The 23,962-nt window shown below is 50.2% G+C and overlaps 1 protein-coding gene across 2 annotated transcripts in view; it reads right to left on the reverse strand.

The window, feature by feature from the left end:
• CACNA1H (calcium voltage-gated channel subunit alpha1 H) overlaps positions 1-23,962 on the reverse strand; it is a 112,754-nt gene that overhangs the window by 82,745 nt on the left and 6,047 nt on the right. For both annotated transcript variants that reach the window (XM_053957282.1, XM_053957281.1), the window contains exons 4-6: positions 17,384-17,543; positions 11,007-11,319; positions 496-588 (exon numbers count right to left, since the gene is read on the reverse strand). In XM_053957282.1, coding sequence (XP_053813257.1) covers positions 496-588; positions 11,007-11,319; positions 17,384-17,543 — 566 coding nt within the window. The remainder of the gene's footprint in view (positions 1-495; positions 589-11,006; positions 11,320-17,383; positions 17,544-23,962) is intronic.

Consider the following 23,962-nt stretch of genomic DNA (forward strand, 5'->3'; position numbering starts at 1 on the left):
AAAAATAACTTTTAAACACCTCCATCCCACATCCTGCCTGAAATCTTCGTGATACCTTCCCCTCCTGCCTTAAATATTTCATTTTTCCACTTCCTGGAGGAGGTTGTGCCCTTTGGAAAACCAGAACCTTGTGGAGATGGACTGGCAGCTTCTGGAGACAACCCCCAGCACCTCCAGCTGGTGATATTTTGGTTTTTAGGAATGTGGGAGCTCAGAGAGGTGCACTGCTGCTATGAGAATTGTTATTATTTAAAGGGTTCCAGGTGAAATTCAAAGGTTTCTTCTCCAAAGAAACGAGGCTCCCTCTGGCACACTGAGGAGGAAAAACCCGGATTTTTGGGCACAGACACATCCAGGTGACAAGACCAAGAGTGGGAGGGCAAGAGGGAGGGAAAGCCCTGAATCCTACCTGGTTCTTCCCTGTGGAAAAAAAAACAGGGAACAACTTCACCCCCCAAGGATAAGGAATAGGAGGATCTGCCAAGTCATACTTACTATGATAAGCAATATAAAATATATAAAATTGTAAAAAGAGTGTGCATCCATCACATAATACATGATGTCCACCCATCCTTCCAGGGTTATCACCTACGGGGAGACAGAGAAAAAGAGTGTGAGGACAAAAGTCACCCCAAAAAGTTGTTAAATATCAATTTTTCCCATAGTGCCAGGCACCCATCCCTCCACAGAAACTCTTGGGATCCATCCCAAGTTTGTTTGAGAGAGAAGGAGTGTGGCCAAAGGACTGGCCTGAGGTTCCTACAGGAACCTGGTACAATTAAAACCATGAAACATTCACACAAACCACCCGAAACACTGGTTCTGAAGCAAAGAAATTCCAAGGAGGGATTAAAATCCCCACCAAAAAAATCCTCTTTCCCTGCAGAGATCTGGAGTTTTCCCTAAATCTGCTGGTTTTGTAATGTAACCCAGAAAGTTCCCACATTTTTAACTTAATTTTGTTTCTGCAAACCCCATTTCCTCGTTGAGTCCTCCTGGCTCAGCATTCCAACTGCACCACCACTATCATAGTGGGAGAGCATCTGAATGGAAGAGAGGCTTTAATTAAATGTAGACTTGATTTAAGGCTCGTTTTCTCAGCCTTCCTTCCACTAAAAAAAGCAGCTGAGGGTTTAATTAACACCACCCAGGCTGTGTGCAGAGCAAAGCGAGCTCTGCCACGTAATTTACACTTTTTATTTAGATAAAATACCCCAAACTTCCAGTGCTGGCTTGCTGCTAGAGCTGAAATTCCGTCCTGGAATTGCAATTTCCATCAGAATCCGAGCTCCTGTCTCCCAGTGACACCCCCCACTCACCACCCCACGTGAGCCTGAGGGGGTCTTGGCAAACCCCACAACTGCTCCTGCCCCAGTTTCAGTGGCATCATTCCTGATTTAAACCATGTTTGCAGGGAGGGAATTGCTGTGGGAAGGGAAGGCTGAGACCTCGCGGGTGTAGGGGGATTTCCTGCCTGGTGTGTCCCCAAAAGCTGATCCATAAACCCTGAAGCAGTGAATAAAACCTTGCAGGGAAGTCAGGCACGAATCCATGAATTCATTGGGTTTTTTTTTTACTTGAGGAACAAAGGAAACTCCTGGATAAGGATCTTCAGGACACGACCCCACATTCACAAAACCATCAGAACCCACAGAGCAGCTCGGGGCTGCTGCTGCCTCTTTGGGATTTCTCACCCTCAATCCCAAATGTTTTCCCAGCAGGTTTCCCAGCTTCCTCCCGTGTGGAAGCTCGTGGAGGTTCACCCCACTGAGTGAGGAGGCAGCACAGCTAAAACCAGCCAAGCTCACCTGCCAAGGAGGAGATCATTTGTGAAATTTGTCTCTGCAGCTGTTCCCCGTGTCAGGGCTGTTGAAGGCCCGCGGGGATCAGCTCTGATCAGCTTTTACAAACTGCTCCCACCTCTGCTGCTCCTCCACATCCCAGCCTCGCTGAGCAGCCACCCCTCAGCAAAGCTTTGCTTCCCAGAATTCCAGAATGGTTCAGGTCGGAAAGGACCTCAGAGCCCATCCATCCCAGCCCTGCCCATCCATCCCACCTCCCACTGTGCCAGGCTGCTCCAAACCCTGTCCAGCCTGGCCTGGGACACTGCCAGGGCTGGAGCAGCCACGGCTTCTCTGGGAATTTCATTCCAGCCTCACAAGGAAGAATTTCTCCCCCAAATCCCACCTAACCCTGCCCTCTGCCAGCTTAAAACCACTGCCCCTTGTCCTGCCACGAGCAGCTTTGACAAAACCCCAGAGCATTCTTTACTCATCATTAACCCCAGGGATCAATCCGTGGCAGTTCTTTATGCCCCTTTCCCCCGTGGTGCTGTTATTCCCAGTGGGAAGGGGTTAAGCTGCCTGGGTGTTCATCCGTGAGGAACAGCCAAGCAACCAAACCCCTGCTGCCCTTTCCTGCCCCTCCCTGAGCACATTTCTGGAGAACAAAGTCCTTTTGGGGCAGGTCCCTGCTCTGTGAGGGCTCTGTGCACAGCTGAGCCTCCCACAGCCTGCAGGGGAACAGGGGGATCACGCCGGGAGGTGACACCAAATCTCTGCCCCTTACCCAGGAATTATTTCCTTTGTGCTGCCCAGGTTCCCTCCCTGCCTTCCCTCTGCATGCACAGGAAAGTTCTCCAGCCATTCCCACTGAGGGATGAAAAACCAGCCCAGGGACCCCAAAAATATGGGATGCACCTCTACACTGGATTTGGATTTAGCTGGAAATCCTCAAATCCAATGGAATAAACCCATTGAACACAAAGCAAAAAAGAAAGAAAAAAGAAAAAAAATAGAAAAAAGGAGTTACCTGAGGGCTTCTGAGCCAGCACCGAGGGCCCACCAACCCTTGGAGGGATATTTTTGTTGCATGAGAGGCAGCATTTCCCACAAAAATCAATCAACACGCCCTGTTCCTCCTCTGGAGGGTGAAAATGCTCATCCAGCTCTCTGGATATTCCAGGTGGAATTAGAATTTGTGTTATTTACTGCTGATTTGTAAAGCAGGGGGGACAAAGAGACCTCTGGGGTTTGTCCTGGTGTTTGACCCGTTGGGGGATTCGTTCCTGGCCTCCCTGGATCCAGGATCCAGGAGCAGCAAGCCCTCCTGGGCAAGAGGAGGCTCCCAGACATCCAGTGGTGTTTTTAATGCCAAAGCTCTGGGGAAATGCAGGACAACACGTGCACAGCCACCTGCAAGGGCTGGGCTCCTTCCAGCCTCATCCCTGCTGGATTTCAAGGACTTCCCGAGGTCATTTTTTCCCTGATCCAAGGAAAAAAATGCACATCCCCAGCAAGGCCCAGGTGGAAGCGGGAACCAGAGCACCAGGACCTGCCAACAGCTGCTTTATAAACCCCCAGCTAAAGCTTTTAACTGGTTTTGGAAGCCAAACTGGGGCACCTGCTCAAGGTTTGCTGCTTTGATCCCGCCTGTGTCTCCTCAGAGCGGCTGAGCTCCCATCCCTGAAGTGTTCCAGGCCAGCTTGGATGGGCTTGGAGCAGGCTGGGGCAGTGGGAGGTGTCCCTGTCCAAACTGGAGGGGTTTTTTTCCCCAGCCCAAAGCCCTGTGGGATTCCATGAGGGAGAACCAGCAGCTCTCCCCGTGCCCTCAGGAATTCCGGGATGTGTTTTTTTTCAGCACTGCTTTGCTTATTCCACTGAGGAGAAACTTTCTCCTCTCTCCATCCCCACTCTGATTAATCAGCTTAACTGCCCCTCCAGGGATGTCTCCCAGAGCCCTGGAGCACCTTCCTGGTGCTTCCCAATGTGGGCAATCCCTTCTCGGTGATTAAAGCCGGCTCCAGCCCTGCCTGCTCACACGGAGCCCCATTAAAAGCCTCTCCAAAGGCTCCAGTTCAAAAGCTCCCACCAAGGCACCCCACAATTATTTATCAGCGAGATTAAGAGGGTGAGAACTCGCTCCTAATTCCGCTCTGGTGGGAAAGATGTGCAAGGCACAGGAAAATCAGCAGCTGCAGGGCCAGAGCTGGGGGGTTCAATGAAGATGATTGGCAGGGTGGTGCTGGAGGTGCTGCTCGTGCTCCACACCTGGGGCAGAGGAGGCACCTGGGGAAACAGGGAGAACAGGGCTGTCCTCTCACCCCACTCAGCTCCTGGGTGATGCTCAGGTCCTTCCCTGCTCCTCCAGTTCTTTACCCCTTCCCCAGGGTTGGGATAAATCATTTCTCTCTCATTAATCCCAGTAAATCTCTCTGTTTTGTCCACTTCTCTCTCTCCCCTCACTGCAAGAAGTTAACAGAAAACTCCCTCAGGGGAACACACAGACAGGTTTTGATTTCACTGATGCTTGGCTCGAACACTCCCTGAGCAGGGTGAGTGTGGACAAAACCCAATCAGATTTAATTTTTTAGGTCTTCGCTGATTCTGATCCCCCTGCTCTGCTCATGCCACAGTAATTTCATCAGCTGTAATAAAGATGCTCGTCTGATTTATAGGAGAGTAATTGGGGACAGAATCAGATCTTCTAGGCAAGCTAATCAGAGTCAATCTAAAACTCCAGAGTGCAAATCACGAGGGAAATGGAGATTAAAGACGCTGGCAATTAACTCAGACCTCCTCGGTGCTCCCAGGGAGGCAGCAGGTTTGCACTGCTTTTTCTGGGGTCACTTCAGAGCTTGCACAGAACGATTTCTTTTATTGTGTCGAGAAGTTTTCATCATGAACCCTCTTTTCTTTGAGCTCTGCCAAAATCTTTGCGAGTTCTTGGCTGCAGCCGACTCGAGAGCGGGACTTTTTTTTTTTTTTTTTTTTTTTTTTTTTTTTGCTTCAGTGTCAGATAACAAAGAGCAAAAAGAATCATCCAGGGGAGAAAACCTCGTTCAAACTCCAGCTTCCACTAGTCAAGGGCTGGATTCCTGGCTGCTAGAAAGCACCAAGGGCTGGTGCCAGAGCTGCAGCTCCAAACCCACCTCCAGGTGCCACGGATCAGTCGAGGGAAGGTTGGAAAATCTTCCTGAAGGGAAGATCAGAACCCAGTGCAGAGCACAGAAAACTCCAGCCTGGAGCTGTCTCATGGCAAGATTTCCCTGCTCTGATTACTTGAACAAACTTCATTTGGAGTGACAGGCTCCCTGAGCAAGCACCCAAGATCAGCATCTCTCCCTTATTAAAATCCTGATAAAATACAGCTCTGGCAACCAGAAATTCCTCCTGATTCCAGGGTTGCAGCTGCTGGCTGAGCTCAGAGCCTGGCTGAGGCAGGAGATGCTCTGGAAACCCAGAGAAACCCACATGTGAAGACTTCATCTTGACTGACATCCCTAATTTGCACTCAGCCGCTTTTCCTCTGGCCTAAATTGAGTCCTTTGGGGGGTAAAAAAATGGGAATTATCTGCATCCAAATCAATTATCCTGAACCCAACAGCAACTCTGAGGATGGCCGTGAGCGTTTGGGGTCATTTAGTTTTTATCTCCTCGTTCCCCGGGCCCTGCTGCCAGGCTTTTTTGATATTTTATTTTCATCAAACTTATCAAGATGGGATCCAGTGCTATAAATTGTGGGAGTTATTAATTACCCTGATGGCTTCAGGAAGTTTTATAAGGCCTTTAGCCTCCATTTCTGAAAGCCTCTTATCTGAATTCCACCCTCTTGGGCAACATGGAATTGGCTCCCAAGCACTGCCCAGTGAAGATTCCAGGGAATATTCCACAGGCAGAGCGAGCTTGGCAGATAATCAGATCCCTATTTTTGAAGCCAACGTCACAATTTTAATTATTTCCTCCCGAAACATCTCGTTAAGGAACCTCTGTGGCCAGAAAAACAGGTTTATTACATTGAGCAACATCCTTTGAACAGATGCTTTTCCTTTCGCTTCGAAGCCTTGTAGTTTCTTTATAAATTGAGCCTTGCAAAGCAGGAATCTGCTCTGAAAAGTGGCCCTAAATAATGGGAAAAAAAAGGAAATTGTGCTTCTTTCCATGTCTTGGGCTCCTGACCTGTCAAACCTGTTCCCATAAATGCGATGCCTGGGCAGTGCTGGCAGTTCTTGGTGGATTTTGAGAAGCAAAGTGGGAGATGAAGCGTGGGGTGAAGTCAGACACGTCACTGATGCTGTTGTTCGTCACCCAAAACCTCATGGAATTGTAGCTGTGGGATCAAAACCAGCCCAAATCCCAAGTTTGGCTCCAAAGGGAAGGTGAATTGTTGTTGTTTCACAGTGAACAATGCAAGGCCCTCATCCGACAGCAAAAGCCTCCCTGATTTCCCTCAGCTGCTGCTCCAGCAAATCCCATCCCAGCCCACACTCCCGAGTGTGGTTTGCTGGGAGGATGATCCCGTGTCCCCGTGGTTTGTGTGAAGGATCCTTGGCAAAGGGAAGGGGTTTAGGTGTTCAGCTGCAGCTCAGGGAGCCCCACAAATCCCAGATTTCTGGCAGAGCCAAGCTGGGGGAGGAAGGGAAGGAAAGGCAGGCTCAGATCTTTGCTTCCAGCCGAGGGGATTTTACAGCTGATTCCAAATCACATCCAGGAGGATCAGGGTCGCAGGCTGGGAATTCAGGGGGAAGGAGCTGCACCTTTGGCTCAGGGGAAAGGTCACAGAGCAGATTTGGGGCAACTGAAGCAAAGTGAGATTTCCCTGTGAGAACTGTGGACTTTTGGAATATCCTGAGCTGGAAGGAGCAGAGTTCAACCCTGACATCCCAACAACCCCACCCTGGGCATGCCTGGAGTGGTGTCCAAACCCCCCTGGAGCTCCGGCAGCCTCGGGGCCGTGCCCATTCCCTGGGGAGCTGTTCCAGTGCCCCAGCACACTCTGGGGGAAGAAACTTTCCCTAAAATCCAACCTAAACCTCCCTGACACAGCTCCAGCCGTTCTCTTGGATCAGTTGTTGATGTTCCTCAAAACCAGCAGCTTTTTGCTCTCCTGACTGGACTCCAGTTCAAGCCAGGGCCTGCTGCAGGATTCCTCTTCCTACTCCAAACACAGGAATCCATTGCTGAGGTTGGATGAAACTCTCAGAAAACTCCAGAGCTTTGGAAGTCCACACCTCATCTACAGGAGGTTTTAATTCCATCCAGCACCCCCATAGGTTATGGGACCACTCCTGGCATCAGGGTGGCCTCTCTGCCCTGTCCTACACGAGACACCTCAACCCAACCTTCAAAACAAAGATTTTCCAAAGGCAACAAATCCCTCTTGGAAGCACACTCCGAGCTGCTTGAAAAGGGCTGGATATTTTTAGCTGGGGTATTCAGCCTGAGAGCTCTTCAAATGCAGCAAGTGCTGTTTATTTGGCTGACCAAATTAAAAAAAGCAACAGCAACAGAGCTCAAACCCCGTCATTTCCAGGGAAATATTTTCGGTGATCCAAAACAGATTTGAGCTGAGTGACAAAGCATCATCTCCAAGCAGTGGGAATGAAAAGCTCCAAACTCTTTTCTTGCCAAATTCAGCACAGAGAAGCGTTGTTGACACACTCTCCAATTTAAAGGCTGAGCCATTGGAGGAAAAAAATTCCTTTTGGTCCCGAATCCCGAATTTCTCTGCTCAATGAACACTAAAAACACGGGCAGCCGGTGTGACAGCTCCTGAAAACACAGCCCCAGAATGACTTTGGGCACAGCTGGAAACCTCAGACCTTTTCCTTCCGTTCCAGCTTTTTGGTTCTTTCCCAAACTCTGCAGGACTCCTGGGAGTGGGGGAGCAGAGGGGATTAACAGCACCTTTGGCCAGTGCTGCAGCCAATGGGAAAACCATTCCTCTTGGACCTGCCTGCAACTACTTTTTCCTTCAACTTTTGCCAGAAGCATCACCCCTGGAGTAAAGTGTGAGCAGAGGCCTTGCTTTCCTACAAATCCTCCGTGAAATTATCCACTCTGCTCTGCAAAGCAGCCTAAATATCTCTTCTTGCCAAACTTCCAGCCTCCCAATCCCCCTTTTTTTTTACCAGGATTTCTGCACTCAGGCCTGGCCACCCCGAGGCTGCAGGTCAGGGAGGTGGGAAGGTTTTGGTTGCTGCACTGGGACTGTCAGTAATTCCAATTAAATTGGACTGTGTTGAGGTGGGCAATTCATCATCTGCCGTGCGACAACAATACCTGTAATTACTGCTCGGATTGTTGGGGCTGGAATTCATGTGCAATAAAGGGATCCTCACATCACGCCAAACCTCACAGTTAATTTAGGTTCCATCTCCTTTCATTTAGTCTGTAATAAGCTAATTAGTTCACCTAATTTGCCACAGAACGTGCCTTTGTAACAAATACAGACACGAATTAACCTCTTGCACAACAAATGAGGGGAAGCAACACATGAATCACTTTCAGGATTACATAAGGAATTATCATCCTTTACAGCACTCAGCCATTCCCTTGATTATTTTTAATTTTTTTATTTGCACCAGGTTTTATTTGCTCCTCGGAAGGTGGACAACACATTTCCCTGTTTTCCTGCTGTCACCTGTCCTGGCTCAGGGAAGTTCAGGGTCACTCCCACTGAAAGAAATGTCTTTTAAAATCTCAGTTCTGGCAGCTGGAAGAGCTCACCCATCCTTGGGGCAGACTTTGCTGGATGCTCTGGAGTGGAAATCTTCAGACTTTCTGCAAACTCTGCTTTTTTTTTTCTGCTTTTGGTTTGGTTTATTCGTGGTCCGAACGGTATCAACCTGCCCTTGGAAGCTCCTGGGCACTTCCTGCACTTGGAAAGCTCCTCCTGGATCTCCCCTGTGGGGCTCATTTTATCCCCCCTGCCCTTCTGAGAGCTCCTAAACCACACCAGATCATGGAATGGGTTGGGTTGGAAGGGACCTTCAAGCCCATCCAGTGTCACCCCTGCTGTGGGCAGGGACACCTCCCACCATCCCAGCCTGGCCTTGGACACTCCCAGGGATGTGACCACCTCTGCCAGGGCCTCACCATCCTCCCCATGATCCCATCCCTCCCTGCCTTGTGCCAGTGGGAAGCTGTTCCCCCTTGTCCTGGCACTCCAGACCCTTTCCAAGAGTCCCTCCCTCCAGGGCCCCTCTTTCCCAGGCTGGACAACCCAAGATGTCCCTTGGGATAAATCCTGAGCTTGCCACGATTCCCACGGGAGAGCTGCCAGCCCTCGGGGCTCTCCCCACATCAGAACTCCTGCACCGAGCCACGGGTTCATCATCCTGCCCTGCCTCATCCCAGTAACCCAACACCATCCCCAGGGAAGCTCAGAGCTCCTAAATCTTCAGCTGGACTTTCTGCACTACTTCCTCAGAGCCCTCATCCCATGCTGGCCTGCTGCCATCCAGCACAATTCCATGGATTTATTTGCTAAATGTTCCCTGCTTCCAGCAATTGTTTGGATTTAGCGCCTCACCTCCCGCACTGATGGCTTCCCACACCCAGGTTGAGCCAGCACCTTGCTGCCCTCTTTACCTGGAATTAAATCATTCCCAGCTCCTAAAAAATGAGCCCTGCCTTCCAGCAGGAATAAACACACGAGGAGAGGTTTTGGCTGGAATTCCTCTGGAGCCCTTGGATGGCCTGAGCGGCGCTGAAACGAACCATCGACCTCCTGGCAGCTGCCAAAACCATCTGAGGACACGAGATCCCACTTTGCCAGACGTTGTGCTGCCCAAAGGAATCAGCTGCAACCTCTCCTGGGGCTGGGGGTCCTTCCTGAAATTCAACTGAGCCTTTTAAAGGCAAAAGAAATCAAATGGAATGAAGATTTGCAGCCTGGAAAACGGGAAGGGAAGGGAAAAGGCAGCAGGGCCCCTCTGGTTCTCCAGCAGCTCCAGCTCCTGCTCCGTGTCCCTTTCCCGTGAAAAGGAACCCGGTGGGAACATCCCTCAGATCCCTCAAAGAGCAGGAAAAGGAGAATTCCCTCTTCCCTTTATCCAGCACTCACTAGCAGCCAGCAGCTCCTCTCTTCCTCACTAATTCCAAAGCATTTTCCCAACGGGAAAATTGGGACTCAGATCCCAGTGGGATCTGCCTGAACCCCTCTGGATTTGGTTCTGAGCCTCTGGCACCAGCACTGTGACCCAAGGGCAGCTCCTGAGGAGCAGGGAAGGTGCTGAGAGCAAACATTCCCCAGGTGAAAGCTGGAAGTTAGGAACTTCATGGACAACATGGAACTGGGAGGAAATCCATAAATGAAACACAGAGCTCTGGATGAGTAATTATTCCTCATTAATGAAGCTCAAAGGAGAATTCTGCTCCAGGAACAGATGTCACCTCCACTTCGGGGGGACTGAATCAACCAGGACACCCAGCCAGAGCCAAAGAAATGCTGGAACACTGAAAAATGCACATTAAAAATGGGAAAGAACACGGGGATCTTCCAGCTGGGGCAGCCCTGGGAAACCACAGCCTCTGGACATGAAAATCTGTGGGAAATCCTTCCCTTATGAAGAGTTTTATCACCTGTAAAATCTGCCCCAATCTCAGCGAGAAGCACTTTGGTCTTTTCTGAGGAGACTGAAATTCCCTGGGGGCAGAATTTCCTCTCAGGAATTCTGGCCAGAACGGATTGTTCCCCCTTCCAGCATTCCATGCTCACCAGGCTCACCCTGTGATTTAAAACCAAGCCTAAGCCACGCCAGCTTCCTTCATTTACCTCAAAATTAAATCTTGCTCAAAAACCTCACCAGCACTTTCAGTTTCCTGATGCTCCAACAATGAAGACCCTGCTCCCAAAAATCCCTGGGATTTATCTGATCTGCAGAGGTGGAACTCGCCATGAGTTTTGCTGCTTCCAAGAAGTTCTTTCCCCTCTTTTCAAATGATTTCAAAATAAAAGTTTCTTCTCTCCAAATGCTCTCTTGCACCATTTATTGCCTGGTTCATTCATTCCCCATTTCCTTATTTGCAGTTTCACTCAGGGCTGAGCAAATCCCTTCCAACTTTGCTGCATTCACCAAAACCTTCCCGAGGGGAAAAAAAAAAAAAAAAAAACCAACAAACCCAAACCCAGGAAATCAACAGGAAAAAAAAAAAAAAACCCAAAAAAACCCCAACAAAACCAAGAGAAAAAAAAAAAAAATCCCATTTTTGGGAGGATCCTACCTGAAAAATAGCAATCCAGGCATATCCAATATTATCAAAATTGATGGCTCCGTTGTGGGGGTTCACGTCCCCGGCCATGCAGATGTTGTAGTACTGGTTCCAGTTGATGCAGGAGTTCCTGCTGGGCTCGGCGCTGCCCAGGCTGGGGCTGTAGGACTCCATGCTCAGGGTGCACTCCACCTTGGATTCCTTCCTGCTGGGAATGTTGGAGCACCTCTGCATCCCGTTCTCCCGGTGCGAGGAGCAGATGAAGGGGTTCTCCTCCGCCTCGTCCGGCCGGTAGTAGGGGTGAAGGAAGGTCAGGTTGTACGTCCTGGAGAGGTGGGGGGGGGGGGGGAAAGAAGGAAAAGGATGAGGGGGAAAAAAAAAAAGGCTCATCCCTGATTTTAGCAGCAGGAAAAGGTGCTGGTTGCTATCCCTCCACCCTTCAGCAAGTCCCTGTCAAAATTTAAAATTCAAATTTTACGCCCTGGAAGGCCCCCCCGCTGATCTCCCCTGTAAAGAGCAGTCTGAGTTTTCCCCCTCAAGCAAACAAAGCAGGTAAAAGCATGAAATGAGAGGGGATGGGGAGAAAATCCCAGCAGATCAGGCTCTCCCCCAAAATCCAGGGAGCTTTTGGGCTCTCTGGAAGGATCTGAAGGTATTTCTTTGGGTGGCACAATAATTGTGCCCCTCTGATGAGGGGCTGAGCTCCCACAAGGAGAGACCCAGGCAGAGGCCATCTCCCACTCCCTCTGCACTCTAAAAAAAAAAGGAAGAGCCCACATTAATGGGAAAACCACGTGCTTGCTGCATTCCTGATGGAACTGGCTTGGATAAAGCCGATGGCTCTGTCCCAGCCTGGCCAAGGAAACGCTGGAATTGCAGCTGCTTTTCCCCGAGTTGTGTCCCAGGTCTGGCACTTTCTGGGCCGTGTGCTCGGTGTTGGTGAGAGCCTGCAGCACTCAGGGCTCCATTGCTCCAGAGCCAACTTGATCCAGTGCTTTCCCAGCTCCAGGGATCCCAGCTGCTCCATAATCACCGGGAGATAAGGGAGAGGCAACACACACTTTATAAAAGATGTGGGCAGAAGATAACCAGGTAATTCTTCCAGCCAGGACAGCTCTATTTTTATCTCTCTCTGAACGTCCCTATCTGGTGAAAAGATTTGGCTTTAACAAGTGCTATTCCAGACAATTACTTGGAATTGCTCCCCAAAACCCTGGAGCCAAGCAGGAATCGCTCTGCGGCTGCACTTTAAGGAGAGAACAATTGCTGCAGGGCAGAGCTGAGGGAAATCAGCCCTCAGCGACTTCCCTGGGGAATTTGGTTCTGTTCCATGATCCAATTACCTGAGGTGGGTGTGGAGGGTTCATCAGCTGCAGGAATGGGAGAGGGAAGAGGAGCACGTCCTGGGAATTGGGAGTTGTTGCCTGGGAATTCTTTGTGCTCAGCAGCTCGTCCTTGCACACCCCAGAGCTCCAGACTAAACTGTGACATCACCTGCGCTGTTTCTGGGCCTTGGATTCAACAAAAACCTGCAAGATGTTTTTCCTCCCCAAGCCTTTTCCTTGCCCTCCCACCAGCTGCCTTCCCTGGGAGGAAATTTCCATATGAAACAGGCTGGAGAACGGGCCAGGAGCTGCAGCAGCCGTCTGGGAGAACATCAGACACCACCCAGCAGTGCCACACACTGGGAGGATTAAACAGAGGATTAAAACACACCAAGATGCAGGAAAACTTGGGAAGAGCTGGAGAACTCGGGAAAAGAAGCAAGGAGCAGAGAGGAGGCACCTGAGAAGTGACTGCAGCTCCCAAAAGGCAAACTACAGGATCAGTCCCCATCCCACTGGAATGAGGCACCCACAGCTTGAGGGGCTCTGTGCGTCCCAGGAGTCTCCACTTGGGAAGTTTTGGGATGAAGAACGGCTCCCTGAGATCACAGAGCCCCGGGCTGGGGTCTGAGGAGCTGCACAGAGAACATCTGGGCACGAATCTGGAGCAGTTTGGTGGCTGGGAAAGGAAAATCTGAGCAGGAAAAGAAAAACCAGCTCTGCTAGGAGGGGTGGGTGAAGCCTGGCTCCGTTCTGCTGCTCTCTGAAGGATTTTATCCTCCCTTTCCTCTGCTCTCCTGGCTTTTGCAGCTGTCCCCAAAAACATTTCCGAATTAAAAGTGACAAGATCAGTCACCTGGGGGGCACTTTCTGCCCCCTGTTCCCTGTCCTTCCCACTGGGAAGAAGCCACTCCTGTGGGAAGCTCCAGCACCACCCAGCGAGGGGGGAAGGGACCCGAACTGGCAGCAAAAACTGCAAATTTCACACCTTTCCTTAAAACCTTTTCCCCTTTTATTTTTTTCCCCTGGCAAAACCAAAAAGGGGGAAAGAAGAAAGGAGAGCAAGAATGAGAAACAAGAATGAGGAAATCCCCAATATCCCCCAAATAAATGGATGAGTTCTGCCAGGATCAGCCACTTCTTCCTGGCTTCCCTGTTCCTTGCCAACAGGTAGAGACAGTGCACTCATTAACGCTAATGAACCCTCTAATCAGGAGAGCTCCGGGGGAAAGACAGGAGAAGCCCAGCCCCAGGATGGATCTGTTATCCACCAGGGAGGATTGACACCCCTCTCCCAGCCTTTCCCAACCCTGCTCATCTCCTGGATTTCCCTTTCTCTGTCCCTCGGCACGTCCATGCGCAGGAAGCACAACAGAGGGGCAGGAAAATCCACTTTTCTCCCACTCCTACTGGATTATCCTCTGCTCCAGCCTCCCCCCGAAGCTTTCCCAGCCCATCCATCCCATGCACACATCCCAGCCACTGAGGCACAGCTGAGCACAGCCCTGCCCCAGCTGGGGGAGCAGAGGAGGAGGAGGCAGGAGCTCAGCACCCAGGATGAATTCCCTGCTCTCCCAGGGAATCCTGCTGAGCAATGCCACCAGGAGCAATTGAACACCTTTCAGACAAATTCCTGAGCCTGCTCCCAGAGCCAAAAACACGGAGCAGCTCAAGAGTTAATCAAGACTGAAAAGTGTCCCAAGGCAGCAGAGAAACACAAAACACTTCCCAGCTCCCTCCCCTCTCCTGCTTCCGAGCCACTGAGTTCCTTGAAAGGCTCCTGGCCTGGGAAATGCTGCTCTGCATCCCAGCACAAGGAGCAGCCCCAGGAGAAGAGCCCAGACAGGCTGGGCCTGACCCAATTCCTTTATTTCCACCGGGAGCAGCTCAGGAGGGTGGGAAGGAGCCCGAGGGGGAGAAAACCATCCTGGAGATGTCACCCCGGAGCTGCTGGCTCTGCTTGTCCTTCCCACCAGGGCACACCAAACCTTCCTCCTTCCCACCAAAGAGTCCTTGGGGAGTTTCTCCTGCAGCTCCCAGTGCCAGGATCTCCTGGCATCCCTCACAGCCCGTCCTGGCGCTGCTCTTCCATGCAATCCCAGGTTTTGAAGGATCACTTTGGGCGAGGAGGGAGAGATTCTCCCATGTCCCAAACGAGCAGAGACCCAGTTCCAACCCACTCCTGCAACAACCCAGCAATTCCTTCAGAATCCCCACTAAAAATCCTTAAATAACCTCATCCCAGCCCTGTAACAGCACAGCTCTGAAAGACAGGGAGAGAAAAGCAGAAATTCCCAAAGCACCTCCAAAAAAGTCCCCAAATTTCTCTCACAATGCGCTCGACTTAAAAATAGTTGCTCTACTCCGAGCTGCCAACTTGCAAGGGGGATTGAAAAGAAAAGGTTTCCATGGGGAAAGAAGAATGATGGCAAAAATCAAAGTCAGTCCTTCCATCTGATGCCTCTGGAAGAGCTGAAGGCGCAGGAAGCTGCAGGGCAGAACGCAGCAGGGCAAAGCTGGATTTGAAGCAGCTGTTTGGGAGCTCACTCACACCTCCTTTCATCCAGAAAATTTGGGGTTAGGACCCTGCCTTGCTGGCCCCTGGATTTTGCCCAGATCCTCTGTTTAAAGCAGTTTGGGTTTCAGCTGGGAGGGTTTGGCAGCAGCACCAAGGGGAGACCCTCCAATAATTCAGGTTTTCCCTGTCTCCAGGGCTGCAGAGGAAATCAGAGCCAGGGTCTCCAGCCCCTCCCAGCCTCCCGAAGGGCTGGGAAACCTCTGTGCCCTGAGGAATTGTGGATTTCCCGGCCCTGGATGTGTTGGAGGCCGGGCTGGAGCAGCCTGGGATGGGGGAAGGTGTCCCTGCCCAAGGTAGGGGGTGGAATGAGAACCTTTAAGGTCCTTTCCAAGCCAACCCATTCCAGGATTCCATGACCTGTCCAACAGCAGGAAGATGGAACCCTGAAGTGTTTTCCAGGTCATTCCATGCCTTTTTTTTTCCTTTACAATTTGCTGCTGGTGTGTTAACAGCCACTGCAGGGGGGAACCATGCCCTGATGCCTGGGTGAGAGAATGAGTCAGAAATTATAAAAAAAAATGGGAATAGTTGCATCTGGATTCCCTAAAACTTCCCTAAAACCGAGCTCCAGGAAATAGGGAGAGCTGGAAATGCAGGGACTGGATCATTGCTGGGTTTCTCAGGTCTAAAATTAATGCAAAGAGCCCAACCCAGCAGCAGCACTCGGGGTGAAGGCACCAGAAAACCCCACATTTCTCCTGACATTGAGCTAGAAGCTGGAATTTTCCGGCCCTATGGGCACCCCACTTTCCCGAAATTCCTTTGGAATGCTGCATCTTCCAGAGGATAATAAACCAGAGGAGCTGAGCCCAACAGCTGGGGGGTGGCAGAACCCACCCCAGGGGGAAGGAGGCGATCCCAGACAAACCCCTTCAAACACGGCTCATCCCAAAACCTTCCCCGACAAGGAGCAAGCCCTGATAAGAAAAATCCTGCGAGGCCTTTGATGCTGCTAATGGCCATTACATAACTGCTGCTTAATGTCTGTGCTTAGCGAACGCTTCCCCTGTGGTTCATCTTGAAAGCTCCGCTTCGCCGAAAATCACCGAGCGTTTAAAAACCTGACTCCGAGAGAGCGAGAGGGGCTCGCTGCAGTTAATTACGGCACCGGGGCCACCCGAGCAGGCATAAATTTGGGCTTGGGGATGGCAGCTCCGGGGTGGAGCTGAGCGTGGAGGGGTTTGGTGAGCGGCAAATTGATGCTTGGGGGTGCAGGGCAGGGTTTGGGGCATGGGAGGGGGAGTGGGATCACACCCACGGGTTTTCCCACTCTGCTGGGATGAATAAACGCCACCAGAGCTGGTCCAGAGGACAGGGAGAGGCTGGGGGAGCCCCAGGAGCGAGCAGTGAGAGGCAGGAGCAGGACCTGAGGGATGATCCCTGCCTGTCTTGCAGACAATCCGAGCGCAGACAGCAGATGATTACCCAGGGACGTAATTACAGGCTCCATCTCCTCTCCAAGAGTTAGAGCTGCCCTAAGAGCTGGGCTGGGGCATTTCCTCACCTCTGAGCCGCTGACATCTCTGACAGGAGCCTTTGGAAGGGTTTTTCCAGGAAAATCCCTCTTTTCCGTGCTTGGTTTTCATCCAGGTGTGTCCTCACCCCCGGGAAGGGGCAGGGGCACGACAGCCCCAGCTCAGGGAGCAGCAAGGGGTGCCCCAAAGCCTGGGATGAGCCAGGAGCCCATCCCAGCCCCAGCAGCACCTCCACAATCCCACTCTGAGCCCAGGCTGATCCAAAGGATGAGCCAGATCCAGGATTTACCCAGAGAGCTCAGGAGCAAACACCAGGAGCACAGCCCAAACCAGGACTAAGAGCCTGGGCTGGGCTTAAATTGATCAGGGGGTTGGGCAGGGGGGATTCAAGGTGAGGCTCAGCAGGGCAATGAAAGTTTCTTATCAGAGGGGCTGCTCCACACAGGTGCCCAGCCTGGAAGAGCCCAAATGGAAATTTGCCTCTTTCAGGTTGGGTTTGATGAGCCTGGAGGTGTTTTCCAGCCTGAAGGATTCAGGTCCTGCCCGTCCCTGACGCCTGTCCCACACTCAGAGCTGCCTCCAAATGATTTTAATGCTCCTCACATCCAGTTTCTTATCTTAAATCCCCTGACAAGGATTTATCTCTGGGTTTCAGCTGCATCTCCAAATCACCAGCCCCTGCCAGGGGTTGGGGTGTGCTCGGTGACCTGAACTGTTTGGAGAGCTGGGAATTTGTTCTAAATCCTCCAACTCCCAGAGTCGGGGATCTCAGGCAGAGCTAATGCAGCCCGCTCCCATCCTTGTCCTTCAGGTGCAGCAGGAATTCACAAAACTCTCAGGAAATTGCTGACAAACGGGATTTTTTCCAGACAAAAAGGATCCTGCTGAGCGCTGGGATTTTTCCAGCAGGGGACAGAAAAATCCCCTGCTGGAGAAGGAAGGAAAAGGGAGAGAAAGGTGGGGGAAAAAGGGCAGAAAAAGATGGAGAATTTCTCGTTTTGCTGTACTTACATGGCGAAATTCCTGTCTAGGAAGCACCTGTTCCTCAGCAGCCCTGCCCAGAGCTGGACCCCGACAATCCCAAAGATGAAGAAGACGAAGAAGCAGAGGAGGAGGACGTTGCCTAACATAGGCAGAGTGTCCAGCAGCAGCGTGACCAGGATCCTCATGCCTGGGGGAGCAGGGAAAACCACGTTAGGATGGGCAGAAATCACCATTCCCACCTTGGATGTGCAGCCAGGGCAGAAAAATCAGGATCTGGTGTTTTCCCCTAAATGCTGAGGCTGAAAAGGGAGGGGAAAATGCCAAAGGTTTGGCAGGAAATGGGAATAACAGCAATCTCCAGAGCTGTGGATCCAAGGATGGGATTTCCAGGTGTTTTCTGTAGCATTGAAGGACACAGAACCTACAAGACAATTTTTCCTGGAGAAATGCTCCCAGGAATCGTTAAAATATGGATTTGTAAACATTGCAAACTCCCCTCATGGACCACAGGAATTGTTCCCCTAAAAACCACAGAGCCTGGGGTGGGGTGGGAGCTGGGCCTCCACCACAGACAGCTCCTTTTCCATGGAGAACTCCTCTCCTTGCTGGAAAGGAGGGAAATTCTGGGTTTTTTTTTTTTTTTTTTTTTTTTTTTTGAGGATGGAAAGCAGGATGCTTTTCCTCCAAGGAAAACTCTGCTCCCTTTCCGTCCCTGTGCAGAGGCTGTGGGGACCTTCCCACCAATCCCACACCTCTGCACAAGGATCTCCATGAACCCCGAGTTCCTCCAGGCTCCGGAGCCAGGGAAATGCTGATTTCCATGCCAAATATTCCACCTGGAATATTCTGACTGGAGCAACGAGAGCCTTGCAGAGCCTCAGCTGAGCCTGGCATTCCCAGCACCGCTGCTGGGAGAGGCTGGGAAAGGAAAGGAGGCAGGGACGGGGCTGGGGCTGGGAGCTGCCCCCTCTCCCACCTCAGGGCACCTCCAAACTCCAGGATAAAGCGGGAATAAAATGGGAATAACAACTTGGAGCTCGGCAGAGGTTAAATGAACGTCTGGGATAGGAATAAAGCATTGTCCAACAGCTGATAATTGATGAGCTGAGGAAGAAAAGGAAGAGCAAAAGCAAATCCTGAATTATAGGTGGGAATAAAGCCAAATCCAGGCCTTGGGATCCACAGGGAGCAGGGCTGAAGTTCATGGCACGGTGGGAATTGTGGCTTTGGAGGGATTTTACCCACTAAACACCTCCCTTGCAAACACCTTCTCCTGCCTGCCTGCAGGCTCCTCTCCCTGGATATTCCCAGGAAACGCTCTCCATCATTCATCCCATCGCACCCAGGCTGTCCCCCAGCAGATTCCAGTGGCTTCTCCCAAGCTGCTCCTGCTGCCTCCTGTGATTCCTTGGTGCTGAGCCTGGAATCTGCAGGGATGGGCTCTGGGAGCACGAGGGGCTCCAGGAGAGAGTTTTCCATCTGTCCCAACGTTCCCACGGGTCTATCCCAGCTTTCCCTGCTGGCAGGAGCTGGGGTCCCTTCACACCATCCCTCCTGTGGATTTGCCAGCGGAAATCCCATGGCTGGAGCTGCCACCGTGGCACGAGGGCATCCGCCAGCCCGGCCAAGAATTCCCAGCTAATGAATAATTAGGGATGAGTAATGGCCTCTGCATCCAGGGCCTTGTGAGGTCTCCGTGCCCAGCTGGGCCCTGGCTCTGGTGCAATTCCTGCTGCTGGCCCGGATCCGAGAGGAGCAGAGGCTGTGCCACCACCCCCGTCCCTGTCCCTGTCCCTGCCCTGTCCCTGTGCCACCTCAAGGGAAGGATGGAGCAAATCCCATCCTCTGGAGCTGCAGGCCTGGAGGAAAAGGGGCTGGAATTCCTGGTGGTTATTCCCGACAGAGGGTTTGTAATTCCTGGTGGTTATTCCCAAAGGGGCTGGAATTCCTGGTGGTTATTCCCAAAGGGGCTGGAATTCCTGGTGGTTATTCCCAACAGAGGGTTTGGAATTCCTGGTGGTTATTCCCAACAATGGGGCTGGAATTCCTGGTGGTTATTCCCAACAATGGGGCTGGAATTCCTGGTGGTTATTCCCCAAGGGGTTGGAATTCCTGGTGGTTATTCCCAAAGCAGGGTTGGAATTCCTGGTGGTTATTCCCAACAGAGGGTTTGGAATTCCTGGTGGTTATTCCCAAAGAGGGAGGTTGGAATTCCTGGTGGTTATTCCCAAAGGGGGTTGGAATTCCTGGTGGTTATTCCCAACAGAGGGTTTGGAATTCCTGGTGGTTATTCCCAAAGAGAGGTTGGAATTCCTGGTTCCATTATTCCCAACAATGGGGCTGGAATGCCTGGTGGTTATTCCCATAGAGGGTTTGGAATTCCTGGTGGTTATTCCCAAAGAGGGGGAGTTGGAATTCCTGGTGGTTATTCCCAAAGGGGGCTGGAATGCCTGGTGGTTATTCCCAGTGTGTCACAAAATCATGGAATACCCCGAGTGGGGCAGGACACACCCAGATCCCCAAATCCAGCTCCTGGCCCTGCCCAGCACCGTCACCCCTCGGGAGCAATCCCACATTTTCCTGGTAAATCCATCCCGGGAAAAGCAAGGACACACTCAATCCCCCCTGGAAAGACAATGCTGGGATTCTCTCCTGGTTTTTCCTTCCCTCTCTCACTGATATCCTCCCTCTTTTTTCCAAAAATGGGTAAAATTTCTCTCCCCGTGCCAGACTTTATTTTTTTTTCTGCTCAGCTCCTTTTGGGGTTGTTTAGTGGCATCATCAATCCCAGAGATTGAATCCAGCTGTTCTCCAGCCACTCCGGGCTCTCCTCGGAATGTCGAGTGTGCCATGGGAAAAGAGCATCCCTGAGGCTGAAACAAGGAGCGGGATTTTCTTTCCCATTCTGTGGGATGCCGTTCTGTTTAAACCACCCCCCCCAGCAGAAAAACAAAAATAAATTTTAAATATACACAAAAATAAACTTAAAAAAAAACCCCCACAAAAATAAAAATAAATATAAAAATAAATATAAATATATAGAAATAAAATTTAAAAAATAAGCATAAAATAAGTATAAAAATAAATATAAAAATAAGTATAAAAATAAGTATAAAAATAAATATAAAAATAAGTATAAAAATGAGTATAAAAATAAATATAAAAATAAGTATAAAAATAAATATAAAAATAAATATAAAAATAAGTATAAAAAATAAGTATAAAAATAAATTTAAAAATAAGTATAAAAATAAATATAAAAATAAAGCGGTGAAATGGATTAAAAAAAAAAAAAAAAAAACCAACCCAGTGACCACTGCTGAAAAAAAAATCCCTGACTCCAGCCCCTGCCAAGTGAATAAATTGCATGAATTCCATTTTTCCAGTGGTTTGGAAGGAATAATTTCTAATAGAAATGATGTTTTTATTGGCCGGGGTTCTTCTTTCTTTTCTTAACAAAGTGCATCGAGCTGAAAGAATCTCGTGGGTGAATTTATTGTGCCTGGAAGCCACGAGCTGATGGTGCTGGCTGGATCCCAGGGAAGAGCCCAGGAATCCCAGGGATGAATCTCCAGGCTCATTCTCCCTGTTTTCCCTGCATTTAGCACCAGGATCATCTCTTCTGATCCAGCTGGAGATTTTATCTGGTGGAAAATCCCGTTCCCAAATCCCAGAGCTGGGAATGGCTGGAATTCCAAGATCCTTTGGCTGAGCTGTGCTGTCATGGATGGGAAAACGTAACCACAAAAATCCACCCAAATCCAGGGATTTTCCCGTCCACTCTCCACAGATTTTGGAATATTTTGGTCTGAAACAGCAAAAATCCCGATGTTCCGAGTGGGTGGGGTTGGACAAGTGGAGGCTGGATGATCTACCCTCCAGGAATGGGGAGATTTCTGGGAATAATTTCTAGGAATCCTAATCCTGGTGCTCAGATCCCCTTTGGTGGTGTCAGCCCAGCCCACCTCGGGCACCTCCACTCCAAACACGGATTGAACGCGCTGGATTTCATCCCACAGAATATTAACAAAAAAATGGGATGTTTTCCATCACCTGCCTGTTGGGAAAAGGTGAGGATCCCATGGGAAGTGCAGTGCAAACAGCCTGGAAGGTGTCAGGGCTAAGGGAGACAAACACAACTTGGGCTCAGAGCAAAATTCCACCTAAAGCTGGAGTTGTTTGATCCCTGGAGCTCGGTGTAAAATCCTTCAATTCCCCCTCAGCCCAGCTGGATCCCAGCTTGAGATTCCCACTCTTCCATGGGAATAGTGAAGGGTTTTGTGGATTTGAAGGAGTTCAGAGGGAGCCTGATCCTCGTCCCAGCCTGGAGGGCTCCGAGCTCAGCCCATGGTCCCTCTGCTCCACTCCATCCCCAGAACCCCAAATCCCAGAGGGAAACTTCTTTGGAATCCCAAATCCCAGAGGGAAACTTCTTTGGAATCCCAAATCCCAGAGGGAAATTCTTTGGAATCCCAAATCCCAGAGGGAAACTTCTCTGGAGCCCCAAATCCCAGAGGGAAACTTCTTTGGAATCCCAAATCCCAGAGGGAAATTCTTTGGAATCCCAAATCCCGGAGGGAAACATCTCTGGAGCCCCAAATCCCAGAGGGAAACTTCTCTGGAACCCCAAATCCCAGAGGGAAATTCTTTGGAATCCCAAATCCCGGAGGGAAACATCTCTGGAGCCCCAAATCCCAGAAGGAAACTTCTCTGCAAGCCCAAATCCCAGAGGGAAATTCTTTGGAATCCCAAATCCCAGAGGGAAACTTCTCTGGAGCCCCAAATCCCAGAAGGAAACTTCTCTGCAACCCCAAATCCCAGAGGGAAACTTCTTTGGAATCCCAAATCCCGGAGGGAAACTTCTCTGGAACCTCAAATCCCAGAGATAAACTTCTCTGGAACTTTGAATCCCAGAGAGAAACTTCTCCAGAGCCCCAAATCCCAGAGAGAAACTTCTCTGGAACCCCAAATCCCAGAGGGAAATTCTTTGGAATCCCAAATCCTGGAGGGAAACTTCTCTGGAACCCAAATCCCGGAGGGAAACTTGGTGTTGTGCTTTCCAAAACCCTGGCAACAAAACCTCGTTAGGAAAACGAAGCTCCAAAGGGGCTGGAGCCTTTTGGCCTCTCCTTTTTGCGGCCCTGTTTTTAACCAAGGACCTCTCTGTGCAATTCACTGCTTTTAATCCTTGTTTTCCAGAAAAAAACCTTGTGGAATTGGGAGTTCTGAGAGAAATTTCGGAGGTTCCTGGGTGTAAACACCCATCCCCTTTTCCTTGGAATCAGATCCCTTCTGAAGGAGCTTTTTTGGCAGTCCCTGGATTTGCTGAATCCAGGCAGGATTTGGGGCTGGCTCACTCCAACAGAACAGGAAATATCCCTTTTTTTTTTCCTATTTTTTTCTGCCAGGATCCCTGTGATTTCCATACAATGCTGCTGCATTTTGATTGAGGTGGATTTGAGTTGGAAAAGGATGGAATTGCTGTGGAACGAGCACCTTGCAAAGGCCGGCTCAGCAGCTGGCTGATTCCAGCAGGGAATTATTCCAGCGTGGTGGCTCGGATTTAAAATTGGATTTAGAAGCCAAGCAGCTGAAGCCACTTGAAAATGGATTTAGGAGCCACTTGAACTTCCTCATCGAGGATGATCCCAATTTTGTTTCACATGGAGCAAAACCTCCCTGGGGTTTTAGCAGCAAGGGAAGCTCCCGAGCTGCTAATCCTGAACATAAAGTCCTGGAAAGATCTTAAATCACTGAGGAGGAGAAATGAACCCAGCAGGGCAAGAAGAACCCTCTTGGAAGTGACCTTTTCCCTTCCTTTGGAGGAACATTGTTTACTTTACACCACCAGAGAGCTGTTTTCCCTAGAAAAGTCACAAAAACCTTGGAAAACAGCTCCGAGGATCAATTCCCTGCTCCCTCGCCCTTTCCTGACACCAATTATGATAATGGCGACCTCTAACTCGACATTAAAAATTAAATTAATTGATTTCCTCTCATTCGCTACACAGAGCAGACAGCCAGGTGTGTGGGGGGTTATTCCCAACGTTTCCAGTTTTCCCAGACTGAGCTCAGAGATTGAGATGGGGCGGGTTTATTCCCAAAGTTCTCCAGTTTTGCCAGACTGAGCTCAGAAATCCAGGTGTCTTTTGGGGGGTTACTCCCATGGTTTTCCAGTTTTCCCAGACTGAGCTCAGAAATCAAGATGGGGTGGGATTATTCCCAAAGTTTTCCAGTTTTCCCAGACTGAGCTCAGAAATCCAGGTGTGGAGTGGGTTTATTCCCAAAGTTCTCCAGTTTTCCCAGACTGAGCTCAGAAATCAATATGGGGTGGGATTATTCCCATGGTTTTCCAGTTTTCCCAGACTGAGCTCAGAAATTGAGGTGGGGTGGGTTTATTCCCAAAGTTTTCCCAGACTGAGCTCAGAAATCCAGGTGTGTTTTGGTGGGATTATTCCCATGGTTTTCCAGTTTTCCCAGACTGAGCTCAGAAATCCAGGTGTGGAGTGGGTTTATTCCCAAAGTTCTCCAGTTTTCCCAGACTGAGCTCAGAAATCAAGATGGGGTGGGGTTATTCCCATGGTTTTCCAGTTTTCCCAGACTGAG

This window comes from Vidua chalybeata, chromosome 16 (assembly GCF_026979565.1).
Source record: "Vidua chalybeata isolate OUT-0048 chromosome 16, bVidCha1 merged haplotype, whole genome shotgun sequence".
Lineage (NCBI taxonomy): Eukaryota > Metazoa > Chordata > Aves > Passeriformes > Viduidae > Vidua > Vidua chalybeata.